At 31.6% G+C, this 23,095-nt stretch overlaps 2 protein-coding genes across 5 annotated transcripts in view; one reads left to right on the forward strand and one right to left on the reverse strand.

Moving 5' to 3' along the window:
* Positions 1-13,185, forward strand: part of stol (voltage-dependent calcium channel subunit stolid) — an 83,895-nt gene extending 70,710 nt beyond the window's left edge. The window contains exons 5-16 of one of the 2 annotated variants that reach the window (XM_070639052.1): positions 6,490-7,323; positions 7,520-8,164; positions 8,284-8,381; positions 8,779-8,894; positions 8,964-9,169; positions 9,359-9,579; positions 9,759-9,791; positions 10,056-10,160; positions 10,338-10,599; positions 10,666-11,301; positions 11,361-11,517; positions 11,578-13,185. In XM_070639052.1, the coding sequence (XP_070495153.1) occupies positions 6,490-7,323; positions 7,520-8,164; positions 8,284-8,381; positions 8,779-8,894; positions 8,964-9,169; positions 9,359-9,579; positions 9,759-9,791; positions 10,056-10,160; positions 10,338-10,599; positions 10,666-11,301; positions 11,361-11,517; positions 11,578-11,765 (3,501 nt within the window). In that variant the 3' untranslated portion in view covers positions 11,766-13,185. The remainder of the gene's footprint in view (positions 1-6,489; positions 7,324-7,519; positions 8,165-8,283; positions 8,382-8,778; positions 8,895-8,963; positions 9,170-9,358; positions 9,580-9,758; positions 9,792-10,055; positions 10,161-10,337; positions 10,600-10,665; positions 11,302-11,360; positions 11,518-11,577) is intronic. The other variant, XM_070639053.1, reaches the window with a different exon arrangement.
* A 5,300-nt stretch (positions 13,186-18,485) lies between these two features.
* Positions 18,486-22,847, reverse strand: LOC139089417 (very long-chain-fatty-acid--CoA ligase bubblegum-like). 3 transcript variants are annotated; one of them, XM_070638962.1, is made up of 4 exons: positions 22,734-22,847; positions 20,489-20,839; positions 18,950-20,422; positions 18,486-18,894 (listed from the first exon to the last, which is right to left on the reverse strand). In XM_070638962.1, exons 2-4 carry the CDS (start codon positions 20,824-20,826, stop codon positions 18,744-18,746), a joined length of 1,962 nt encoding a protein of 653 aa, XP_070495063.1. In that variant the 5' UTR covers positions 20,827-20,839; positions 22,734-22,847; the 3' UTR covers positions 18,486-18,743. The 3 variants fall into 3 exon arrangements, with proteins under 3 accessions (XP_070495063.1, XP_070495064.1, XP_070495062.1); XM_070638963.1 differs by lacking the exon at positions 22,734-22,847 and adding an exon at positions 21,241-21,345; XM_070638961.1 differs by lacking the exon at positions 22,734-22,847 and adding an exon at positions 21,071-21,163.
* Positions 22,848-23,095: the final 248 nt, after the last annotated feature.

Genomic DNA, 23,095 nt, shown 5'->3' on the forward strand with positions numbered 1-23,095 from the left:
ACTGGCAAATTCATTTTTCTTTCTTTTTTCCCCCCTCCGTGACCCATCTATGGATGTACATAATGTACACTATTTGTAATATGCGTTTTTTTCATTATGTACATGTCCCAGATGGTCAATTGATGAAATAGATGTCCCACTCGATAAAACATACTTCTTATAGTCTTAAATGAGATGTGGTAGTCTTAATGCTTGCAAATGTCTTCTGTCTTATGAATTGGACGTAAAATAAAAATTAATTTCATTTATTCTTACCGTTATTATGGGAATTGGGAGAGGAATTAGCCTAATTTTGACCTTATGACTTGATTCCATCAATGCGTACAGCCTCATTATCATAAAAAACTTCCTCATAATTTTCATACTCATTCATTATGCAAATATTTACTGAAGATTAGACATTAAGCACATCAAGGAACTGTCTTCCACATGAAATTACCAAATTGAGCGCACTTTTAACGACTCAATGAATGAAGAAGCGGTGGTAAATGAGATGGAAAATTGCCATTGCCACATAACTCATAATTCACACCATATTTTTCATCATAGAAAGAGGAAAAATCGCACTAACAAACCTTAAGTGCGTGTACAAGGTGCTAATTCTTTATCATTGTTGAATGGTATGACTCAAGATGGTCATTACTCTTCATTTTATTGCTTTATAGTCACTATGAGTTGTGTCGTAAATCTTCGCCCCATTTTCCATGTCTTTTTCTTTCTTTTACACACTCACATACACGCATACACACATAAAGAAATGAAATGAATGAGTGAGAAAATCTTGTTAACGTGCTGGGACTGCGATGATATCTCAACAAACGCATGAAAAAAATAAAGAAAGAAAGAAAGATGTTCTGTAAAGAAAGAGAAGCCGAATGAATAGCAGTGGGTGGACAAAGAATAATGGTTCCTTGATGTCATCGTTAGACACCTGGTCGATGTGTTTATGATCATTCCTGTAGATTTACTTACTTTCTCAAATGGTGATGGAATATAATCGTAATTTGTATTTAGCAAGTCATCTCGATTGTCATTTTATGTATATGGGACATATCAAGTCAAACGCATGCAGTGAATAGTGTGGAGTGGGAGTGACTTATTGAGTTTGAAAAGAAAAGAAGCATGCGGAGTTATTGAGTTACAGAGTTTTAAAAATCTCCAACCATAAGAAATGTTCCCACAATATTTTCCCGAAACCTTTTCCCCATAAAATCAGTAGGAATCCAAAAAGTTTCACTCCCCCCACCACAGAAACCCAAGTAAATTTCATTTAATCATTATCGCACACAAGAGGCGATGAAGGAAAATTTCTGTTTATAATAGTCAAACATGATTTTCTATCCTCTTTTTCTCGTTCCACATACTTCTCAACCTTCCATCTTGAGACACAACACATAATGAGTTTGCTTATTGTTTACAAATAATAATGAGCATAATCCTTGAATGTAAACAATACTGTGTTAGAAGTGGCACGTCTAAAGCCTCTTCTGAGCGTAAAAAAAAAGAGAGGAAGAAAGCTCCAGTTACATCATAAGCTCATTATGTAAATGATATTATCGTTTAGTAAAGGTAAAGTATTTCATAAGTGCTAGAGACAACACTACTCAAGTATTATCCACTTGTCAAATGTATCTAATTGTGTCAAAGGAATTACTATAATATGGATGAATAGTTAATGTCTAACCATTTCTAACAACACTTTCACGATGCTATTCAGTCATGTCTTATTTTGAATTGTTGTTATTTGATCAACCTTTAAGAGTTTGTGAAAATGGAAGGAATAGAGGAAAGCGTTCCTATGAGAGTTTCTATGTGAGGATCGACAATATTTGTTCGTCTTTTCTTTATTAGATTTGTGCTTTTGCGAATGTTTTGTAGATTTAGTGTGCAAATTCAAATAGAGAACTTTAAGAAAGACACATATCCGCAGGTTTAGAGTAAAGTGCTTTCGTAAATGCGTTGAATTTTACGTCTTACATTCAGAAATCTTTAATTTCAACTGTTTCACTATTCAATAGTCGCTGGATCTTGAAAATATCAAACTTAAGGCTATGAATTAGTTATACTTCTATGTTATGGCTGACAAAGTTCTGTTTTCAGGCAAAATTTTGTAAAGTTTGTGCTTGTAAACAAAGAATTAGAACTTAAACTGATTTAAAAATTTTAAAGCTCATAAAAGAGTAAATTCGACCAAACCTTTGCATACTAATGCCTTTAAACTTTTACTTACACAAAAATGCTTACAATTTGAATCGATAACAAAAAAGCCTTAAGCTTCTTACTAAAGCAAATTCCTTAAAAAAAGATCAAATACATACATGAATGCACAAGTTATTGATTATCAGTTAATATTAAATGCATAACTTTCTCTTTTGAATAAAAAGCACATTCATGCAAGTAAGTAAGATGAAAGAAAATGCTCAGTTCCTCAAGGCAATGCAAACGATACAGTTTAAAATTTATAATTTTTCTTCTAAAAAAAAAGACATAAAATATTCATTTCCATGAAATTTAAGTTACTAAGTGTAACTAAGTGCCTATTCTTAGGATTTTCAACAATAAGAAGCTTACTTCCAATATTATTTTTAATCTCATCTAAAGAACCTTCTTTTAGTGCATTAATGAAACATAATCTTTATCTACAACTAACAAATATCGTTTTTCAATTCATTGCTTAAAAGAAAGCAACAGAATAAGGCACAGTAAGAAGAAGAAAACGATAAATTTCTACTGTATAATAAAACATTTAATAAAAAAAAATTCTCGAAAAAGCAACTTTTTCTCCATCCAAAGATTCAGAGTGGAAACAATACCCAGCAACAACAATATCAGTTAAAAAAAGCTCATGCATGCTGCCATGAGTCCTTTCTCTTTTAATTCTCTGTGAATAAAAATATTATTCCTTTTCCTAACCATATCTTGCTTGCCTTTTTATTTTTCAACATCACTTCTGTTCCATCGTGATAACGTGAGCTGAATGTTCATTCCTTTATTTTCTTTCTCTCTTCCTCTTCTTTGTATATGTATATTTCTTCTTATTTCATCTCGTTTCTTGTGCAGTTGAAGCTATAACATTCATTTGCACATAAGTGTATCGATATAGATGTTAAGGGTAGGGATTCCAATTTATTGTGGTCAAAAATTGTGGAATATAAACGATTTCTGTAATGATTGTTGAAAGATTCTTATTTTTTAGGGTCGATGAGATCGTGAATATTATACGAATTTGCTAATAAGATTGAAATTCTATTTTCATACTTACTCTGGAGAATGTTGTAAATTCAATCGACGATAAGATTCCTGAGATGAAAAAGAAAGTTTTCTTACCTTATTGTTTGACAATTGAAAACAAACTAAATATTCCAAAGAAGGGGTTTACAACTTTAAAAGGGAATTCAACTAATAATGTATGCAAATATAATTCAAATATCAAACGACAGTTGATACAATTTCAATTCATTTTTAATCTGATTGAAAAGAAACCTTTGGTCATAGCCTTCTGTAAACCTGTAAGAATTACCAGTTCAGCAAGTCCACAAAGCCTTACAATCAACAAATAACTCCATATACAAGCACATCTGCCTTTCCCAATTCCATTCAGAAGAGCTTAAAACGCACAAAAGCAACAAATTTAATTCCATTGCATTCAGAAAAAGTCCAATAATAAATCACAGAACTCATCCAGATTACGAAATTCTTTCATGCTTCCCATTAATAACCAGAAAAAAAATAACCATCAAAACTAAATCCTCCATTTTCAGCTATGTTCATGTCAGAACCACTACAAGAGAGAGCCACATACATTCATACATATCACAATGTGAAGATAAATTTATAAATTATGTCACATCAATGGAGGAAAATTGAATTACGGCTTACGAGATATTGATCTGAACATGCACATTCTGTGTTTTATTTAATTTTTTTGTTAAACACACTTTTTGTGTTGGCTGACAGGCAAGAACAAAAGTTTCAATTCTTCTTCCACATCTTATTGTTTGTCTTATTCACATTTTGAGATAGATATCCGTTATATGTGGCTTGTTGAGAATGAGTGAGTGAGATGGAGCGAAAAGTGTACGATAGGGATAAAGGAATTGGCAAGAAAAACAAACAAGAGAATTCTTTCCGATCGATGGATATTCTCATTGTATTTTTTTCATGCTTAAATGATGTGATTTTATGAATGTGGCAATTCCATTTAATTAGGTTATATAATCGAAATTAAATCACACAGCACCCGACACCCGACACAATGGGAAACTTTCAAATCAAATAGCAAAAAAAAGCATATCCTTGAAGTCAGTTGCTTATTAATTCCATTAGCGTGATATATAACATCTTTCTGCCATTTAGCATTCCTTACTCTATCCATAAAGTATTTGATAAATTCATCCTTTCCTTTCCAATAAACCAATAAGTTCACCGACCAACCGTTGTTGCGGTTTGTTGGATTATCATTTGTTGTTTTGGAATGCTCTCACTCACTTAGTTATGTAGTTATTTATGCATTCGGCTCGCATAATGCTATATAGCATGGATGAGTAAGAAAAAGGGGAAGTAAAATTGAGTGGAATATATCGGAAAAAAGATAAAAGTAAGAATAAGTAGGTTGAATGTGAGTGGGAAGAAGAACGAGAGGCTTTCAATACTAAACAACCTGAAAATTGATTAATAATACTGCTGGTATTGTTTCATACATGCAGAATCATCAATTCTGTTTGATTAAAAAATATTCTGCATTTACTTTTGTTGAGGCAATTGGATACTTGGATAGAATTTTGATGCTTTATGATTGTTTTGTATCTTTTGGGGATTTTATATCTTTTTCCTTGGGTCTGTGAAACTTTTTTCATTAAATTGATCAGAGTTGCCATGAAAAATTCAAGTCTTTAATTTCACGACTACATATTCAACAATAATGTCTCATTTAGCCAATCAGTCATCGTCATTCAACGAAGCTAAGCCTTTGCCACATTAAACAGATAAGAAGAAATTTTTTGCTGTAAAAATCCTTTTAGAAAGTTTAAATAAAATTCATAAATGACAGAGTTTTCATTCAATTATGAAGAGAAGCCTTCTTCTACCCATCATTTTACTTAACAAATAGAAGCTTTCCTTTCCATACACTCTCTTCAGATACTGAAAATAATGACAGTAAAAAGTGTAGAAAGAAGAAGAATTTCTTGAGTTTGTCATTTCATTTACTCACAAACAACTAAGTATCCTCATTATGTTGTCATTCAACTGACTGACTATAAATCGTATTTCTTTTAACAACGAAACTCTATTTTTTTTTTCTTTTCATTATTGTGTTCAAGAGTCGTAGACGAGAATATTATTTCATTTTACAAGAAAATATGAAAAATGTGCATCAAACTATAAGTTTATTGCACAAGTCGTCATCACATCATTCAACTCGATGTCCAACAAAAAAGAATATATGAAGAAGCAGCAAAGTTGAGGAAAAAAATGATAAAAAGGGGTAAAACGCATTTACACAAAAAGTGATAATATACCAAGTCAAGATCAAATTTTGGTACAAATCAATAGGAATTGAACCCTGTCATTGTTGGATTTTCTATTAAATTAATAATTGTTCTACACGGAAAATGTGGCAAAACGGCTTATATATTTCCTAAATATTTTTGAAGATATGTTGATGGCTAGTCATAGTTACTTCCGTTTTTTATACAAAGGCACATGAGTCAACTTCAGTACTCATGATTCTTTTGGAAGTCTAACAAACTTGTCTTAAAGCTAGTTTCGACTGAGAAAAGACAAAAAAGAAGCCCACGCTTGTGTGACTCTGGCATGAGATCGGATTATACCGAATGTAATTGTACGCTAGCTTTCTACGTCTTTAAATTTCCGGATAGGTTCTTAACTTGAGCATAACTCCCTTAATTAACCACCAATACCAGACTTAAAAGTGTAAAGTCGATAAAATATTAACAAATATGACATCTTGATGGATCAGTTCCGCATCTTCCATTAGAGTTTCTTTTCAGTTTTAAACAGCCAACAACATAATAAAAATAAAATATCAGATGCCAATTATTGTCCTTATCAATCCACACTTCAACAACAGTCAATAATTCATATCCAAAATGCCATCATTACTCCAATAATATACAAAAGAAGCGTGCTTGAAAACCACTCGTTTATGATATAAAATATTAAATTTCTTTAATGGAAAGCAATCATCGTGTCATAGTCGATGTCAACATCAGACGAAGTGCATTTCTTATTTATGTTGATGAAATGAAATATTTTTTTCCTCTCATTTTCTTCTCTCCCTTGATGACTTTTGAGTTTGATTATTTGACCGTTAGTAGCATCTCCTATTAACATCATCATTATTGTCATTGTCGTTATCGTTATTGAAATGCGAATATTCTTTAGAGTATCACTTGAAAACATATCCAATAAAGATTCATTCATTCATTTATAGAGTAAGTGCTTAATTGATGTTTCAAATATTTACAGAGAATAATGGATTCAGCAGAGCAAGCAGCCCAATCAGAATCCGATCCGGAGCATCAAGCACAAAAATCACATTCGAATGTATTTTATGATGCAAGACGGATTAATGTTTACGATTCGGATGGGAAATTGGCAGACGGTGCCAAACATATGCTTCTACGACATATGAAACGCTTTGAGGGCTTACCCGTCAATATTAGCTTAAGTTCTGTGCTATTTGCCAATGGTGTTGATTTATCCGATTCCGAAATGCAATCATCAATTTCATGGTCATCGCATCTCGATCCACTTTTTGCGAATAATCTCGAAAAGGATTCAGCATTGTCATGGCAATATTTTGGATCAAAATCTGGCTTCCTAAGGAGATTTCCAGGCACAGCATGGCCACCTGAAGGATCACGTGGCAGTCGTGAAATAAATGATTTCCGCAATGAAGACTGGTTTATTCATGCAGCATCATCACCAAAAGACGTAATCATACTTCTCGATTCTTCTGGTTCTATGTCAGGAAAACAATTCGCCCTCGCAAAGGCAACAGCATTTGCAATTCTAGAAACATTGAGCGATGACGATTACGTCAATTTAATTACATTCTCAGACGTTGTACGTTCTGTTGTTCCATGCTTTTCTAATAAAATGGTACGAGCGACACCTGATAACAAGCGAGAATTTATAGCTGCAACAAATGCCATCAAATGTCAGAATGCCGCAAACTTTTCAGGCGCTCTCGAGGAATCATTTGAATTATTGCATCGATATAATGTTAGTGGTCTGGGCAGTCAGTGTAATCAAGGCATTATGCTAATCACAGATGGACCTGCAGAAACGCATGATGAGGTAAGTCATTTATCTTTGACTGACTGATTAACCTGTTGATTCTAATTTGATTCAATACTGAACTGACTTACTTTGATGATTTTCAATCCAGACTCTGCCAGACCCAAAATTAAAAAAATTTCAATTAACTTCATAACCAACTTCTATGTATATCCATGTGATATTTTCATCATGTCCCCTTATTTTTCCAATTTAGCTCATTAAACGTCACAACTTTCCACACATGCCAGTCAGAATCTTTACCTATCTCATCGGCAAGGATTCGGGTAGTGCAGAGAAACTTCATAACATGGCATGTCAAAATAAAGGCTTCTATGCACAAATAAATTCTGTTGAAGATGCAAAACGGAAAGTTCTTGAGTACGCTTTAGTCATGGCACGTCCAATGGTATTATATCAAGCTGATCATCCTGTACATTGGAGTCCGGTATTTGTGGGAGGTTATAGTAGTTTACTCGGAAGGGATAATGAAGGAAAACGGAAGCTTGTAACAACTGTATCGATTCCTGTTTTCGATCGTCGAAATCATTCGACTCGTGAGGCAAATTTGCTTGGTGTTGTTGGAACCGATGTACCAATTGAGGAAATACAAAAAGTAATTCCACGACATAAGCTCGGTCCAAATGGATATTCGTTCATCGTTGACAACAATGGGAGACTTTTATATCATCCAGATTTGCGTCCAATGAGTGATAATAGTGAATATATGTCGATATTAAAGCCAAAATACCATTCGATTGATCTAACAGAAGTTGAAGTACCCGAAATTGAATTGAGTGCTAATGGAAATCCTGGTAATACTCATGATCGAATGGATGAAAATACGCAAGCTTTGCATGATGTAAGTTATTGAAATAAATGATGAGACTTGTACAATAAGCATAGGAAATATTTATTGTGATTCTAATCCCATTTTTCCTTTTTCTTTATTCTCATTCATTCGGTCTCGTCTGTATTTAGATGAGACAAGAGATGGTTCAACAAAAGGAAGGCGAGATGGAACTAACTGTTTTGACGCATATGGATGATATGAAGCGTGTTTCATTGCGTACACAAAAGTATGTATTGGAAAATTGTGTAAATTAATAGGGATTGATACTCGATTGTGTAATACATGAGAATGAATTGCCTCAGTTGGATCATTTTCAGTTATCATGCTGTGATTCTTGTTATAGAACTAATCGAGTATAGATTTCTTTACAATATAAAATTGCTATTGAATTCGTTCTGCCAAGAAGACTTTATATGACCACCCACACAGCATGTGGATGTTAGTATTCATTACATCCAATTCATTTTATCATTTTACTCATCATTTCAATATTCTGTGCTTTTTTTGTGTGATCACAAAGCTTCTGGGAACATTTCTATATACATAATATGTTTATAGACAGAACCAAACACGCCGTAAATTTGACAGTTGTTTAACTGATCCTTTTTTTTCCTCTCACACAGATACTTTTATGGTCCCATAGAGGGTACGCAATACTCACTAGCTGTTACATTGCCTGAAAGATATGGCTTACATGAATTTGTGTCACAGCAAGAAATTCGACACTCTCATGTGAATGGTAAGTTGTTGTATTGTCAGTGATAATGGAAGATTCATTTCTAACATTTATTTCTCATTTACTTTATAGTGACGGAATATTTTAAAGGTCACACATGGAAGGTTCATCCTGATTTTGTGTATTGCGAGTATAATAGTCTTAAAGATATGGACAAAGAATTGGAGAATTCTGGCGAGTCATACTTCCGTGATCGGGAAGATTCATTTGACACGCCAGAGGAGCAAGTATTGCACTTTTTATCACGTGCAGGCAGGCCCGGCTGGAAGTGGATGTCGGTAAGAAGCTTGTTTCATTGATTTATTGTGAAATACTTTGAATAGATCTGGATCTGTGGTTGATAATTACTGGATCTAGCTCTTTGTTGGCTATGGAAAGACCACCAACCCTGAGTCCATTTCTATTCTTAATTGTAAGCATCCAAAATCAAGCATTAATTAAATTCCATTTAAATTTTTCAATTCCAGTTGCGAGCACGATCTCCACAGCCACACCATGCACATACAATGTCTGGTGGTATTCCAGTAGGTCATTATGCTCATCAACCTCCAATAAATCAAAATACTCGCAAAGCAGAACCATATTATTGCGATCGAACACTTGTACAAAGTTTAGTTCGTGATGCAATGGTTACTGAAACTTTTGGACAGGAAAACGTGCGAAGTAATTTAAAGAAGGAGGATAAACAGTAAGTTCAATGTCTTTATCGGTAGAGAGAGATTTGCATGTTGTATCCTTAGTTTATTCTCATTCACGATTTAATGCACATATAGCTATAATAATCACTAACACGAAAATCGCTTTATTTTTCGCACAAAATTTTGTTCTTTTCACGATGAAAAAAAATTTATTTTTGAAATTATTTAGCCCAATTGCCACATTAATGGCACTTTTGCACAGGTAAAAAACAGAGTCTTGAAAATTTAGCATACGCAAAGGATCTTTTTTGTTCTTTTTCTTCCCCCACACCACAATCACCTCTTTTATATTTTATCTTATATCCTTTTGTTATTCAAATTCGAAGGTAAAATGTGAAAATTAAAAGGAAAAAATTTATTTGAAATCACAGTGATTTCAATCAGCAACGCAGCCTAAATGGATATATAGATGAATGTTTCGGTGCCAATTGCTAATATCGAATCTTTTTTCACCTCCTTTCTTTAGGCAAGGCTATCAAATGTTTGGCGTTAAAACATCATTCATTGCAACACGTTCGGGTCTCATGAGATGGAAGGATCATATAAATCACTCGGAAGATGCATTGGAACCGTAAGTTGAATTTACGTTTTTTTTGGGTATGCCTTTATGTTTACCCATACAACATCCTCATTTCCTTAAGAGTTGTTGAGGTGATTTGGGTTTTTTGAGTTGAAATTTATGGTTTCAAGTGCTGAATATTCAGCTGGGAATGAACCAAATTTAATTCTCTTTAATTCTAATCCACAGACATTTTGCCGACTCAAATGCCAAAGCTATGGACACATCATGGTACAAAAGAGCCGTAGATCATCACACAATCGAACCTGACAGTTTTGTCTTTAGTGTGCCATTTGATTCTGGATATAATGGAAAGAATAGCTCAGTTCTTGTTACAGCCGCCCATGCAATGTTCATTGATCATCGTGGACATAAAGCGCCAGTTGCTGTTGTAGGACTTCAGTATACTCATGAATCATTGGCAAAACATTTCATTAACATCACATCAGCTGTATGTGATTAACAAATTTTGTATAATTATTTAATAATTAATTATGTTTTCTTAACATCTCAACAGTGTACTGGAAGCTCTCATTGCCGGAAGACATGCGCATCAGATGAACTTGACTGTTATCTACTTGACAATAATGGCTTTGTACTGTTATCAGAAAGAACTGAACATACGGGGAAATTCTTTGGACAAATTGATGGAACCATCATGGATTCACTGGTTCAAGACAGAATCTTCCGACGTGTTGGTTTAATGGACTATCAAGGAATCTGTTCAGATCGCGATAATCCATATAATGCAGCTGGAGAACGAATTAATCCAATTCAACCTGTTTCGTGGCTCTTTAAATACGTTTTCACGTTCCTTACTACTTGGTTATCATTCTTTACAATGCCAGTCATTTCATGGCCTGTTGCATCCTATAATTATGAAGACGAAGAAATGCCACCTTACGAAGATGACTACGAACAACCTGACTATGTCCCACCTGACTTTGATGACCACATTACACATTCAGAAATTGAAAAAGTTCCACCTGCACAAGCACTACCGCCAAGAATCGTATCACCAGCAAATGCAGCACCAGGAGGTCCCCGTGTAGTTCCCGATCCCGCTCATGCACGTCCATGTGATTTAAAAACAGATCTATATTTATTACAGCCTGATAGGTTAAACCAAAGTGGACAAAGTAATCCACTAAAGGTGAGTATCATCTGAGGGGGGTAACATGATAAAAATATTGTAAATTATGTAATTTCCAGGGTAAATTAACAAATTGTCATTCATCGGGTTGTGAGCGACCATTTAGTGTACAGAAAATTCCACACAGTAATTTAATACTTCTAGTAGTTGATACACTATGTCCGTGTGGCTCAAAACAATTGGATATTGAGCCGCAGGAAGTTCCTGGCGGTGCTGGTTTGTTTAATCTTGATATTCGTCAAAATTATGCTTATTTAATTGTTGGACATTTTTCAGGAGCATGCGGGACACGTCGACTAGCACGTGAACTACTGCCGCGAAAGCGACCACCAAAATGCATAAATTATCATCCAGAGGAGATCGAGATACAGCAATGTGGACATGCGTCAACGCTTATAGCAGCATCACTTTACTCAACCCTAACGACAACACTTTTAATGTGGATCATAGCAATGCATGCATGATAGAGTGATACATTCGATCTTATTTAGGCGTTTATATGAAAATTTAATTAAATTAAATTATTGCGTAAGTTTACATTATGATAACAAAAAGGATTAAAAAACTGCATTTTGTTGGTGATCTATTATTGATACTGGCATGAAATTTGTGGACAATATTAAGAGAGTTAAAAGAAAATTGAGACGTGACGCGACTGCATTTTAAAAAATAAGGCGAGGATTCTTAAATAATAAAATGAAAATCAAAGTCTGTGGTGAAAATAATTAACTTACTAGTATAGAACCCCGTCAAGAACGACGAAAAATATAAAAATGCTGAATGACAGATTAATGATGAAAATTATATATATGAAAAAAATTATACACGTTAAATGAAAAATCTTTTTAAAAAAAATGAAGACAAAACCAAAATATTGAAAATTTGATGGACTTTTCAATGTTTTTTGTTCAAATTTTTAAATAAGGAAAATTATACGAAAAATGAATCAAAAAATTGCGAAAAAAATTCGATTTAAAAAAATTAAAAAAAAAAAAATTTACGAGAATAAAATCCTCTTGAATGTGTTCTGATATAAAATTCAACCAATAAAACGACGTCGTCTCTTTAAGCTCTTCTAAATTATGATGATAAAACAAATTTAACAATTATATAGGAAGTGGATATATGAAATACCAATGATTTATTTTGAAAAATGCGCGTTAATTGTTTTCTCATTAGTTTCAGTTATGAAAGGAATTAAGGCTTAGTTCATTGGGGGAAAGGATTGAGGATTGTCTTGAGTCATATTGACGAAATGATCAAGTCTTAAAATTTAATCAAAATCTCGGGATTAAATAAATCCTAGGATTTAAATTTAAATCTCAGGATTAAAAATAAACCCAACTTTCAAGGCTTAAAATCACATTCCAAAATTCACAAAAAAGTCACCAAAAAACATCAAAATTCCATCAATTTGTACTCAAACCTGATTGAGTCATTGACTAAAAATACACCAAAAGCTTCAATTACATTCACTTGAGAATTTTGCCATTTAAATGTCCATTAAGATTTCTGATTGAAAAGCAAACTGAATGGTTTGTTGACCATTCCACTCACCGGATAATTACACAGAAATATTCTTAATAATTTTGTGAATATTAAGGAAAATGATCCAATTGCGTGATGGAACTACATGATTGGAAGAATTTTTTTGGGAATAAATCTAACATTTAGCATAACATATCATAGATATGGAGCTATTTCGTGAGTTTAACAATTTCCTCTAATGACCATGCAATAAATTCTTTCCTCCAATGACTGAACAGCCGTTGAAAAAATACCAAAAAATTTTTATGAATGCAAATAAATAAAATTTTACATTCAATATATTTTTTCATAGACTTTTCGTTTAATTAAAAGTTGTTGTGGATATTGAGGGGAAGTAACTGAATAATTTATTAAAAGTTCAAATTTAAAAATCTTTTGGAAATTTAAGCTTTTTGAAATTGTTTTCAAATTTAAAGATTTTGAAAAATTTAAAATTTTGAGCTTTTTGACAAAATTTTTGAAAATTTAAAGTTTTTAAGAACTTTTTGAAGAAAGTTTTAAAATTTTTGAGTTTATCAAAATTTTGAAATTTTTGAACTTTTTAAAAACGTTTTTGACAAAAATTCAGAACTTTTGAGCTTTTTGACAAAGATTTGAAAATTGAAGAATTTCCAACTTTTTGAGAATTTTAACTTTTGTCGAGCATTTTAGTAACTTTCCTTCAAGTTCCTACAACCACTTTTTCATTCAGTGATGTCACAAATTGCACAAATTAAACTAAAAATGCCAAAAAATTTATCGAAATTTACGAATCGTCATCACATCACATTAAATACCAAAAAATCATAACGAAAAGTCTATGAAAAAGGAATGTTCATTCTCTCCATTATATAGATAAAATCAAATTTAATAAAAAATCTTTTAAATGTAAAAAATGTTCATCGTTAAAAACTAAATAAATAAAATAAATTAAATTGTAACTAATAACATTCGAAAATGAACAAAAAGCAGATGATTTTGCATCTGGAAATATTAAAAATTGAAGCTTTTTGCGAGGAGCTTTTTGAGCTTTTGAGGCACGAGATTTGTAGCATGAATGAAACGGTCATGAGATTTATTTTGAGTTGGTGGGTTTGGGACACTTTTTGGTTCAAATTTGTGGATTCTTAAGAGTTTTCTGGATGTTGAGTCCGAATATTGCCTGATAATGGCAGTCACACGAGTGCTGGATGTTGCTCTATCGCTTTAAAATTAATGCATATTCATTGTTAAAATGTCTTAAGGCATAACTATGGTCGATACTTAAATCTCAAGATTGAAAATTCAAATTTTTGAAAGTTCCTTACAATTTGATAGCCAGTAGCAACTGTACAGAGACAAAAAGCTTGAAATCCACAAAGTGATACCAAAAAGAGCTCCAAAATTCCAAAATCTACCGAATTAAGTATGAGTGTGTGTGTGCTTTTAACTTTCATTTCACACAACCAAGCAGCAAGCAAAAAGAATGAGAGAGCTTCATGTGATCACTGAATTTAAGAATTAAATGGAAATGAAATTAATTTCTAAAAAAAAGTTTTGTTTTTAACAAAAAAAGAGACACAAAAAAATGAAACTTGTTAGATGAAATTTAGAGTCAATTTAGTTCCCCAATAATTATTTCTATCTTGCGTATAAACCTGCATAAGTTTTTGGTATGAATAAATGCAGGCTGTATATAAAAATCCATTAAATTTAAATGAAATTAGCTTCAATTATTAGAAAATGAAAGAAAATATTAAAGAAAAACTTTTGTGTTAATTTGTAGGCAAAAGAAAATGACTAAAAACTTTGTTAACTGTCGGGACAAAAAAGGTAAATCATTTGAGTTAGGATGAAAAATGAAGCAACAAGATGAAACATTCTGTTAAATTTGACAATAAAACATGAAGTAAATTAGGAGTGAAAATTTTTATTAGAATAAAAATATGAAAAATTTGGAAAAGCGCGAGGAAAATTTTACAGGGTTCGAAGGATATCCCACACATCATTTGAATTTTTCATTTTATGACAAATTGGAAGAAACTTATCACATGAAATTTTCGTCATATCTACTAGTTGGAAGTGGAATTTTCAGGCTTTTTGGGTTGAGAGAGTTTGTTGCTTTATCAAAATAAAGTCAGGTCGATTTCACTATTTCCTATAGGAAAAGTCTATAAAAAATCTCATATCAATAAATTCCACTTCCAAATACTAATAAAATCCCTGAAAAAAAAAACTGTATTTTGTTCCTACAACATATCCATTCCATATCTTATATCTCAAAAAACAATTTGATTTTCTCTTCAACATTCTTATCAATCAATATTATTCCTCCATATCAAGTATATAAGTATAAAATTATAAAAATGGAAAATCAAAGTAAGACAGCAATAATTGTGTAATTATTTTACAGGACAAAATAAGAATTAATTATTGATGACAAAAATGGCACAATTTAAGTAGATTTCAGTAGGAATTTTTTTAATTTTTTTACTTCATTTAAGCACGCATCAAGAAAATGGAAAATTGTGATAAATGAAAGAAGAAATTTTTCATAAAAAATACGAGAAAATGTAGATGAAAATTTTTTTAGGACAAATCACATTTTTGCGCACTTTTTGGGGATTGATAAGATTAAACGAATAATCTAGTACTTTTTATCAAAATCTAGGATCTAGTACTGATTGTTAAATCTAGACAATCTAGTACAAAGATCGTTAATCAAACAGAAATCTAGTACTTTGAATGACAAAGATATCTAAAATTCTAGTACAGAATCAAATGTGGTACCAGATTGTTGGACAAGAATTGATATTGAAGTACCAGATTATTCATTCAATCCATCAATCTTCCAAATCATAACCAACATACCAAGTATTTTATATAAGTATTGAGTTTCTTATAAAAAAATACAAGATATATTTTAATATCGTAAAACTACCTAATTAAGATTAATTCAAAGAACAACAAATTACCGAAAAATAACCCTTGTTGCATAAAAAAAAAGAAATCAAAATAAAATCCAAAAAACGAACCTGATTTTAAGATGGCAAACATCTTTTACCATCGATAAACGACTCTGCAATGTACTCTGATTTTTGCACTGCACTTTAAGCCTCATAAAAGAATGTAATAAAAGAGAATGCTTTTATTATTAAATTAAATTAATTATTACTCAATAAATTAAAAACACTACATACGTTGACATACATAAAGTCTGATATTGTCGATTAGTTTAAACGATGTTTTAAAGCTTTTATGTTAATTAATGAATAACTAGCAAAACAAACAAAATATTATTTTGGAGAATTTGATGGAAATTTATTGGATTCGTGTTGTACTGGATTTTAAAGTTAGAACCAGATTTGATTCTGGTACTTCAAAATAGAAAGTCAAATTCTAATACTCTATAGAGAATTTTTGAATTTGATCTGGTACTCTAACATCTAATCTAGTACTCTGGTACTTAAGATAGTAATCTGATACTTGATCTAGTAATATAATCTGAATAAATTAATCTAGACTTCAAAAGTTAATGAAAACCTTCAATTCTGAATTAGAGTACTAGAATGTAACATTTTGAACTATGTAGATTTGAAGTACTAGATTAAGTAAAATTCCAGTACAATGTAAATTCAATATTTTTCCATCAAATTTCTCTTTAAAACGAAAACAACCAACAAATAATCCTTTTTGCTCCTTCTTACAAAACATGATAAAAGGATGAAATCTACTATTGAATGCGAGATCGAAGTAAAAGGAAATGAGTTTTTATTAAAGATTAAGAGTAATAATAATAATTATAATAATGATAATGAAAAATGAAATGTCTTCCATTACTAAATTAATAAAAGTGAAATAAAAAAAACATATTTATTAAAATAGGTAATAAAAAATTAACTTTTAAAGTGAACAAAAAAAACTATTTATTAAGTAAAAAAAATAATTAAGAAAAAAAAATTAAAATAATTGATTGTACATTTTGAACATCCAGAAAAGGACAAGATCGAGTTTTATATAATTAATTATATAATGTTCAGTTTTTCGTTATAAATAAATGCGTCATTTTTCTCCAAGTTATTTCCTCTAACCCACATTTACACATTACAGAGCCAGAAATTTAAGAAATTTGCTCTTTCATGTATATCAAATTTTATCAAATTTTTCTTCCTCCTCTCGAGTTTTTTCATATCAGCATTCACAGAACATAAAGGATAGGGAAATATATCAAAGGTCAAAATGGAAGTTTTATATGTCAATGAGGACGATAATGTCCATAAATATCCTATTTTTTTGCTTATCTCATGAACTTTCACTGTTTAAAGCTTTTTGAAAATTTAACGGACATTTTTAATTTGAAATTTTCATGAAGTTTGCAATCAATAATTTTGAACTTCATATTTGGATCATAAAATGTAATAAACCTAGATAGAAAATACCAATAAACCACTAAAACTACTAAATTCTGTTCGTTCTCAGTTCCTTAATCAGAAATTCAATAATTTTATTTCTCAATCAGAGTAAACAATTCCATTTTTTCATAATGTTAACCGAGAAATGCTGTAAAAAATTGAAATGACTCTTCAACAACTTGATAATTCATAAATATTTGTGATTAAAAATTTAGATTTCATAAAATTACACATGTTTCATTTTAAAAGGAATCGCATTTAAAGGAAAATAAACGGGAAAAATTGTAAAAAATTTAAACTTTTTGTGTTATTGATGTTTTGAGATCCAGAAGTGATTTTGAGGTTAAATTTCAGGAACAACTGGAAGAGTCATAAATGATGTCTGTGTTGTCTATAAATTCCAATTCTAGATAACAAGCTTCATGTCATAAAAGAAACAATGACATGGCATACCAGAATCTGCTTTTAAATCTAACACACGCTCAAACTTCTGTAAAAACAAAAATTCTTCCTGAAAAATATCAACGATTCCAAAACCGGTTCCAATAAAAATACACATTAAATTTAAAAATAACAAAAACTAGTTATAGCTGCCACATCCAGAATCAAAAACAAAAACTTTCTATTCAATTGAATAAACAAATAACAAGAGATGATCGGAAGTGTTTTGGACGTCTACAAGTCCAAGGTCAAGAAATCACAACAAGAACGAGCAATGACTTGAATGATTTTCGCACACGTGAAGTTATAGCTTCACGCGATATAAATAAAATATTGTTTACTTCTTAAGCCGGTATTTAGACATACATCATACATGTTTCATTGTGTTTAGGAAGTAAACATGTAGTCATGGTAACAGACAATTAGCTCTGTGATCACACGATCGAATGTTATATCTTGTGATGGTAGTAGATGATTTATATTGCATCAGTTATTGATCTTGCTTGATTCTAGTCTAGATTGTATCACATTGTTGACATGAGGCACAAGCTAAGCCACGTTTTGATGATCTATGAAAGCATTGAAGCAGCGTGCGGATCAAACAGCTTTCAACCGGTCGAGAATCATATTGAATATTTCCCATAAATTATTGACGTCAGCGACTAGATCTCAGCTTATAACAATAAGAATGTGGTGTGATTGCTTACTAAGAATTCAATGAAAAATTACCGCTTAATATTTCTGCTGATCATCCGACTCAATGTATTTTATGCCACGTCTGGTCCAAAGAGTAAAGTCTATTGACTCAAAGTTCCAATTCATTCATTTTTCATATTTGTCTATTAATTATTTAGCTATTTTTTATTTGTTATCTTCTGAATTGTTGTGTATACTTCCAACATACATTATAGCATTAAGTAAATATAAAAATAATTATTTTTTTCTGAATTAATCTTTGATCATGTGATGTAAATTTATGTCCCATCGACTGACTTCTCTTTCTCAAGTACAATAAACATTAAGTTTTAAGTAAATTTAATTAAGTCATTCCAAATTCGATAATTTCTTATTAAGGCACATGATTTAAGTATAGAGACTGTTAATCACATCTTTGTATTTATCAGCTACATAACTGCGCTTCAATTTCATTGTTGGACCTAATTCACCTGTTGGAATGCTAAAATCATTTGGCAGGAGTGCGAATTTCTGGACTTTTTGTGCATTGGAGATTGAACTGTGAATGAAGGAACCAAGTTAGTTAAATTTCAAGGATACTAACTTTAACTTACCTTTTATTAGCTCGAGCAATTGCATCTTGAATAGCTTCATTAATTTTTGGATCAGGCTTAGCTAAAACTTCACTTAATTTAGTATATTTCAATCCGAGATTCTCCATAAACTTTAGAGATTCAATTGCAAGATCATCAGTCGGAGCACCATCTTTATCCATTTCAGTCTTTAATGCAATCAATATTGTAAGGAACTTGCGGTTATCGCCAACAAGAAATGCATTTGATATTGCAGCACATTCTGATTTGACTAAGTCTTCAATATGAACTGGTGGAATGTTTTCACCTCCAGCTGTAATAACCAGTTCCTTAATTCGACCAGTAATGAACATATATCCATCCTTATCTAAATATCCAATATCACCAGTATGCAACCATCCATCATCATCTATGGCCTCTAAAGTCTTTTCTTTGTCATTTATATATCCCATAAAGACATTGCGTCCTCTTTTGCAAATTTCTCCATGACCTTCTTCATTTGGATTATAAATCATTGATTCAAGACCTGGTAAAGTACGTCCAACAGATTCGAAGTATGGATCAAAATATTCTGCAAAGCTATGCGATCCGCTGCTCTCAGACATTCCATATGCATCAAGAATTGGAATGTCTAAACTTAAGAAGTACTTCTTTGTCTCCACATTCATTGGTGCTGCACCAGTCAACATAAGTTTGATTTTATCGAATCCTAAAGCTTGCTTAACTTTACTGAGAATTATTGTTGATGCAAGTTTATATTGAATTGATGTATGATGTTGTCCAGCCATTCGGTCCAAGTGATATTTAAGTGTAACACTTTTAGCCCATGATGCAATTGAACGTTTTAAGGCACCAGATTGAGCTCCAACTTGAAGCATTTTTTCTTGAACTTTTTCGAAAACACGAGGAACGCCCAAGAAGATTGTTGGTCGAGCTACAGTTAATGTCTTGAGAAGTGTACCTTTAAGAGCATCTTTATCAGCAAAATAAACAGTAGCAGCTAAAGCTAACGATACGAATATATCCAATAATTGTGCAGCAACATGAGATAAAGGCAGATATGAAACAACAGTTTCGCATCCATCGTGTAAAAATGGAAATTTCTTTCTAAGACTTTCGACTAGCCATGTAAAGTTATCATGAGATAACATTGCACCTTTAGGATTTCCCGTTGTGCCTGACGTATAGACCATTATACTACATTCATTTGGTACGAGTGACTTTAAACGTTCTTGATATTCTTCCTCCACTTCAGTGGTATCAATTTCTTCAATCTCACTCCATCTCCAAAATCCATCATCTCGTTTGACATATTGAGCATATGGGGGCAATGTCTGAATAACAGCCTTTAAATTCGGTAATGAGTCTTTAATTTCACGAATTTTCTCCATTTGTTTGGCTTCATCTACAACAACAATGGTTGCATTTGAGCTTTCGAGAATGTATTTTGTTGAATGAACTGAGTTTGTTGTGTAAATTCCTGTTGCAATTCCACTGTAATGAATTAAGGCACAAGATTAAAAATAAATCGCATGGATTTAAAATAAGCCGACAACTTACCCAGCATGTACAGCAGCCATTTCTGTGACAAACCATTCAATACTATTAAATGCAAGAACAGCAACTGTTTCATGACGTTTAAGGCCAAGTTTTATGAAGACCTTTGCAATCTTCTCAACTTTTTGCTGATATTCAGAAAATGTCAAAACTTCCCAATCTTTCGTAACTCCGTTAATTTGCTTTAATGCTGGACGATCTGGATATCTTTGTACTACTTTATTCATCATTTCTGGAATTGTAATAGGCTCAATTGATGCTACTTCATCTTTTGGATTAATACGGATTTTAATGCGCTGTGTTGGATCAGTTATACGAAAATCATTTTCTGCCGGTTCCATTTTTATTAATTAGCTAAAAAGAAAGTTCAAATGTCAAATTAACAATCTTGAAACTCGGTAGATAAGTTAAAATCACTGCCTCATTACTCTATGATGCAAAAAAATAATAATTAAATAAGACAATCAATAATTTTTTTATGGCACAAGAAACGAAATATTTTGCATTAATAATTACGACAATGGCAAGTATATTTATTATATTGATGAAATATTATGCTTATTGCTTATTAATCAGTTAAATTACCAATCAAATTAATTAAATAGATTAACGAAAGATTAAATATTATTTTGACGGCTGCTTTTTAGACGCGCTCAACACAAACTAATGATTTTTTTCAATGTTTTGGTTCTCTTTCCTCTTTATATGTGTGCTATCTTCTTCCTAACTAATTCCATGAAATTTCCATGACCTACCTCAATTTTATACTTTGTTTACGAACGTGTTTTGATTAAATTTAAGGTTTGAAGAAAACAAAAATTGGCCTAATCTGGTTCTCACTGAAAACCTTACAATTCCTTTTTTTAAAAAATTAACCGTTACAAAACATTTCAGTGGTTTTAAGAATTTTTGAATTTATTTTAACCGTTTTAAAATGAAATCGAGCTTTAAAAGCTTCTCCAAAAAAGCATTAGAATTTTTAATTACTCTCATTACAATTGAGTCTAATTACCGACAAAAGCTTTCATGCAATTAAGTTTAATTGCCCGAAATTTATTTAAATCCCACTGAAATTCGATTTTTCTATGGCCTTGAACCAAAGAACTTTAAAATCCACTACACCACTATGAAAAAGAAGCTTTCAAGGGCGCTTTTTGTTTTCTCGTTTGACGTAATATGGATTGAGGTAAGTACAGCACTTTGGACTTTCTTCTTCAGTCATCACGTAAAGTATAATAAATTTCATCGTTTGAATTAGCATTCATAAATGTGCACAAAAATACTCATATCCAACCTCTTGAGTCGGAAATCTTGAATACACAAATAGCAGAAAACCACTTCTTCTTATTCAAAGATTTAATTCATTATAAGCTTAGCTGTTGGTCGATCAGAATCGTACGATGAATCCAAAATGACATAAGAGGAAAATATTAAATTCCTACTGACGTATTAATGTTTATACGCACATATTGTGTGGAATTCTTAATGAATCATATCGTATGTAGTACAATTCGTATGTTTAAATTATGGTCAATTCTATTTTAAGCATTTAATTTTGTATTCATCATAAATTCCTTAACACATGCTCATTTTTCCCATTTATTTAATCACTTTCAGTATTTTAGCAGAAAATTAATTCACTGTGGAGTGCGAATTGAATGACTCAAAAATATAGTGCATGCGTCAGAAGAGGCAAAGTGCAAATTTATAGTGCTGTTTCTGGTTTTCTTCTTTTTCCGTTATTTTTTGATATTTTTTAAATTTGTTATAATTTGAATTTTTGAAACTGTTATAATTCGAATTTTTGAAATCCGTTATTAATCAAATTTCTGAATACCGTTTAAAATTTTCATATTTCAACTTGAAAATGTGGCTATGAATTATTTAATCCACAAGAATGCGTCTCAAACATCCGCTTATTGATGATCAAATCAAACAACTTGACTTGCCTCTTCTTTAAATTCAAATCAAACAGTATACATTATCAGTCGTGCAATTAAGTAACTGATAGACAATATGCACATATCGCTGAAGTAATAACAGCGAAGAAAAGTGATGATTAATTCAGAGTAGGTACGCAATATACACATGTATTTCAACACATAAATCGATATATCCATTTTCCACACGTGCTCATTTTCTGAACATTTTGACACAAATTACAGAATAAAACACAAAATTCGATACATGTTATTAATTAATAATTGGAAAAATGAGAAGTAATAGATAGTATTAAAAATCCACTTGCCTAATATTTCTTTCGTGTACGTACGTCGCGGTATTCTAACGTCAAATGACTCGAAATGAATGAAAATGTGAGTCTCTCAGCAAAAAATAATAGCGCCGATATATTCACTGTAATTTTCATAAACAAATGATGACTGAGTTTGTGAGAATGGGTAATATGAAAAAGAAGATTAAGTCGGTGTATTTCTCTCAAATTTCATCGTTTTTGGGATTTTATTGCTGGAATTATATAAGCACATATGCATATTATCATAATATATTCGCTCGCTGTCGAAAAAAAAGGTGGATATCGGGCAATAAATGAGAGAGAGAAAACTTATCAAATATTTTCTTTTACTCTTCTTCATACGTGAATGCATATCC

Source organism: Chironomus tepperi, unplaced genomic scaffold (genome assembly GCF_022539635.2).
Source record: "Chironomus tepperi strain 1889 unplaced genomic scaffold, CSIRO-AGI_Ctep_v1 contig_177, whole genome shotgun sequence".
Classification (NCBI taxonomy): Eukaryota; Metazoa; Arthropoda; class Insecta; order Diptera; family Chironomidae; genus Chironomus; species Chironomus tepperi.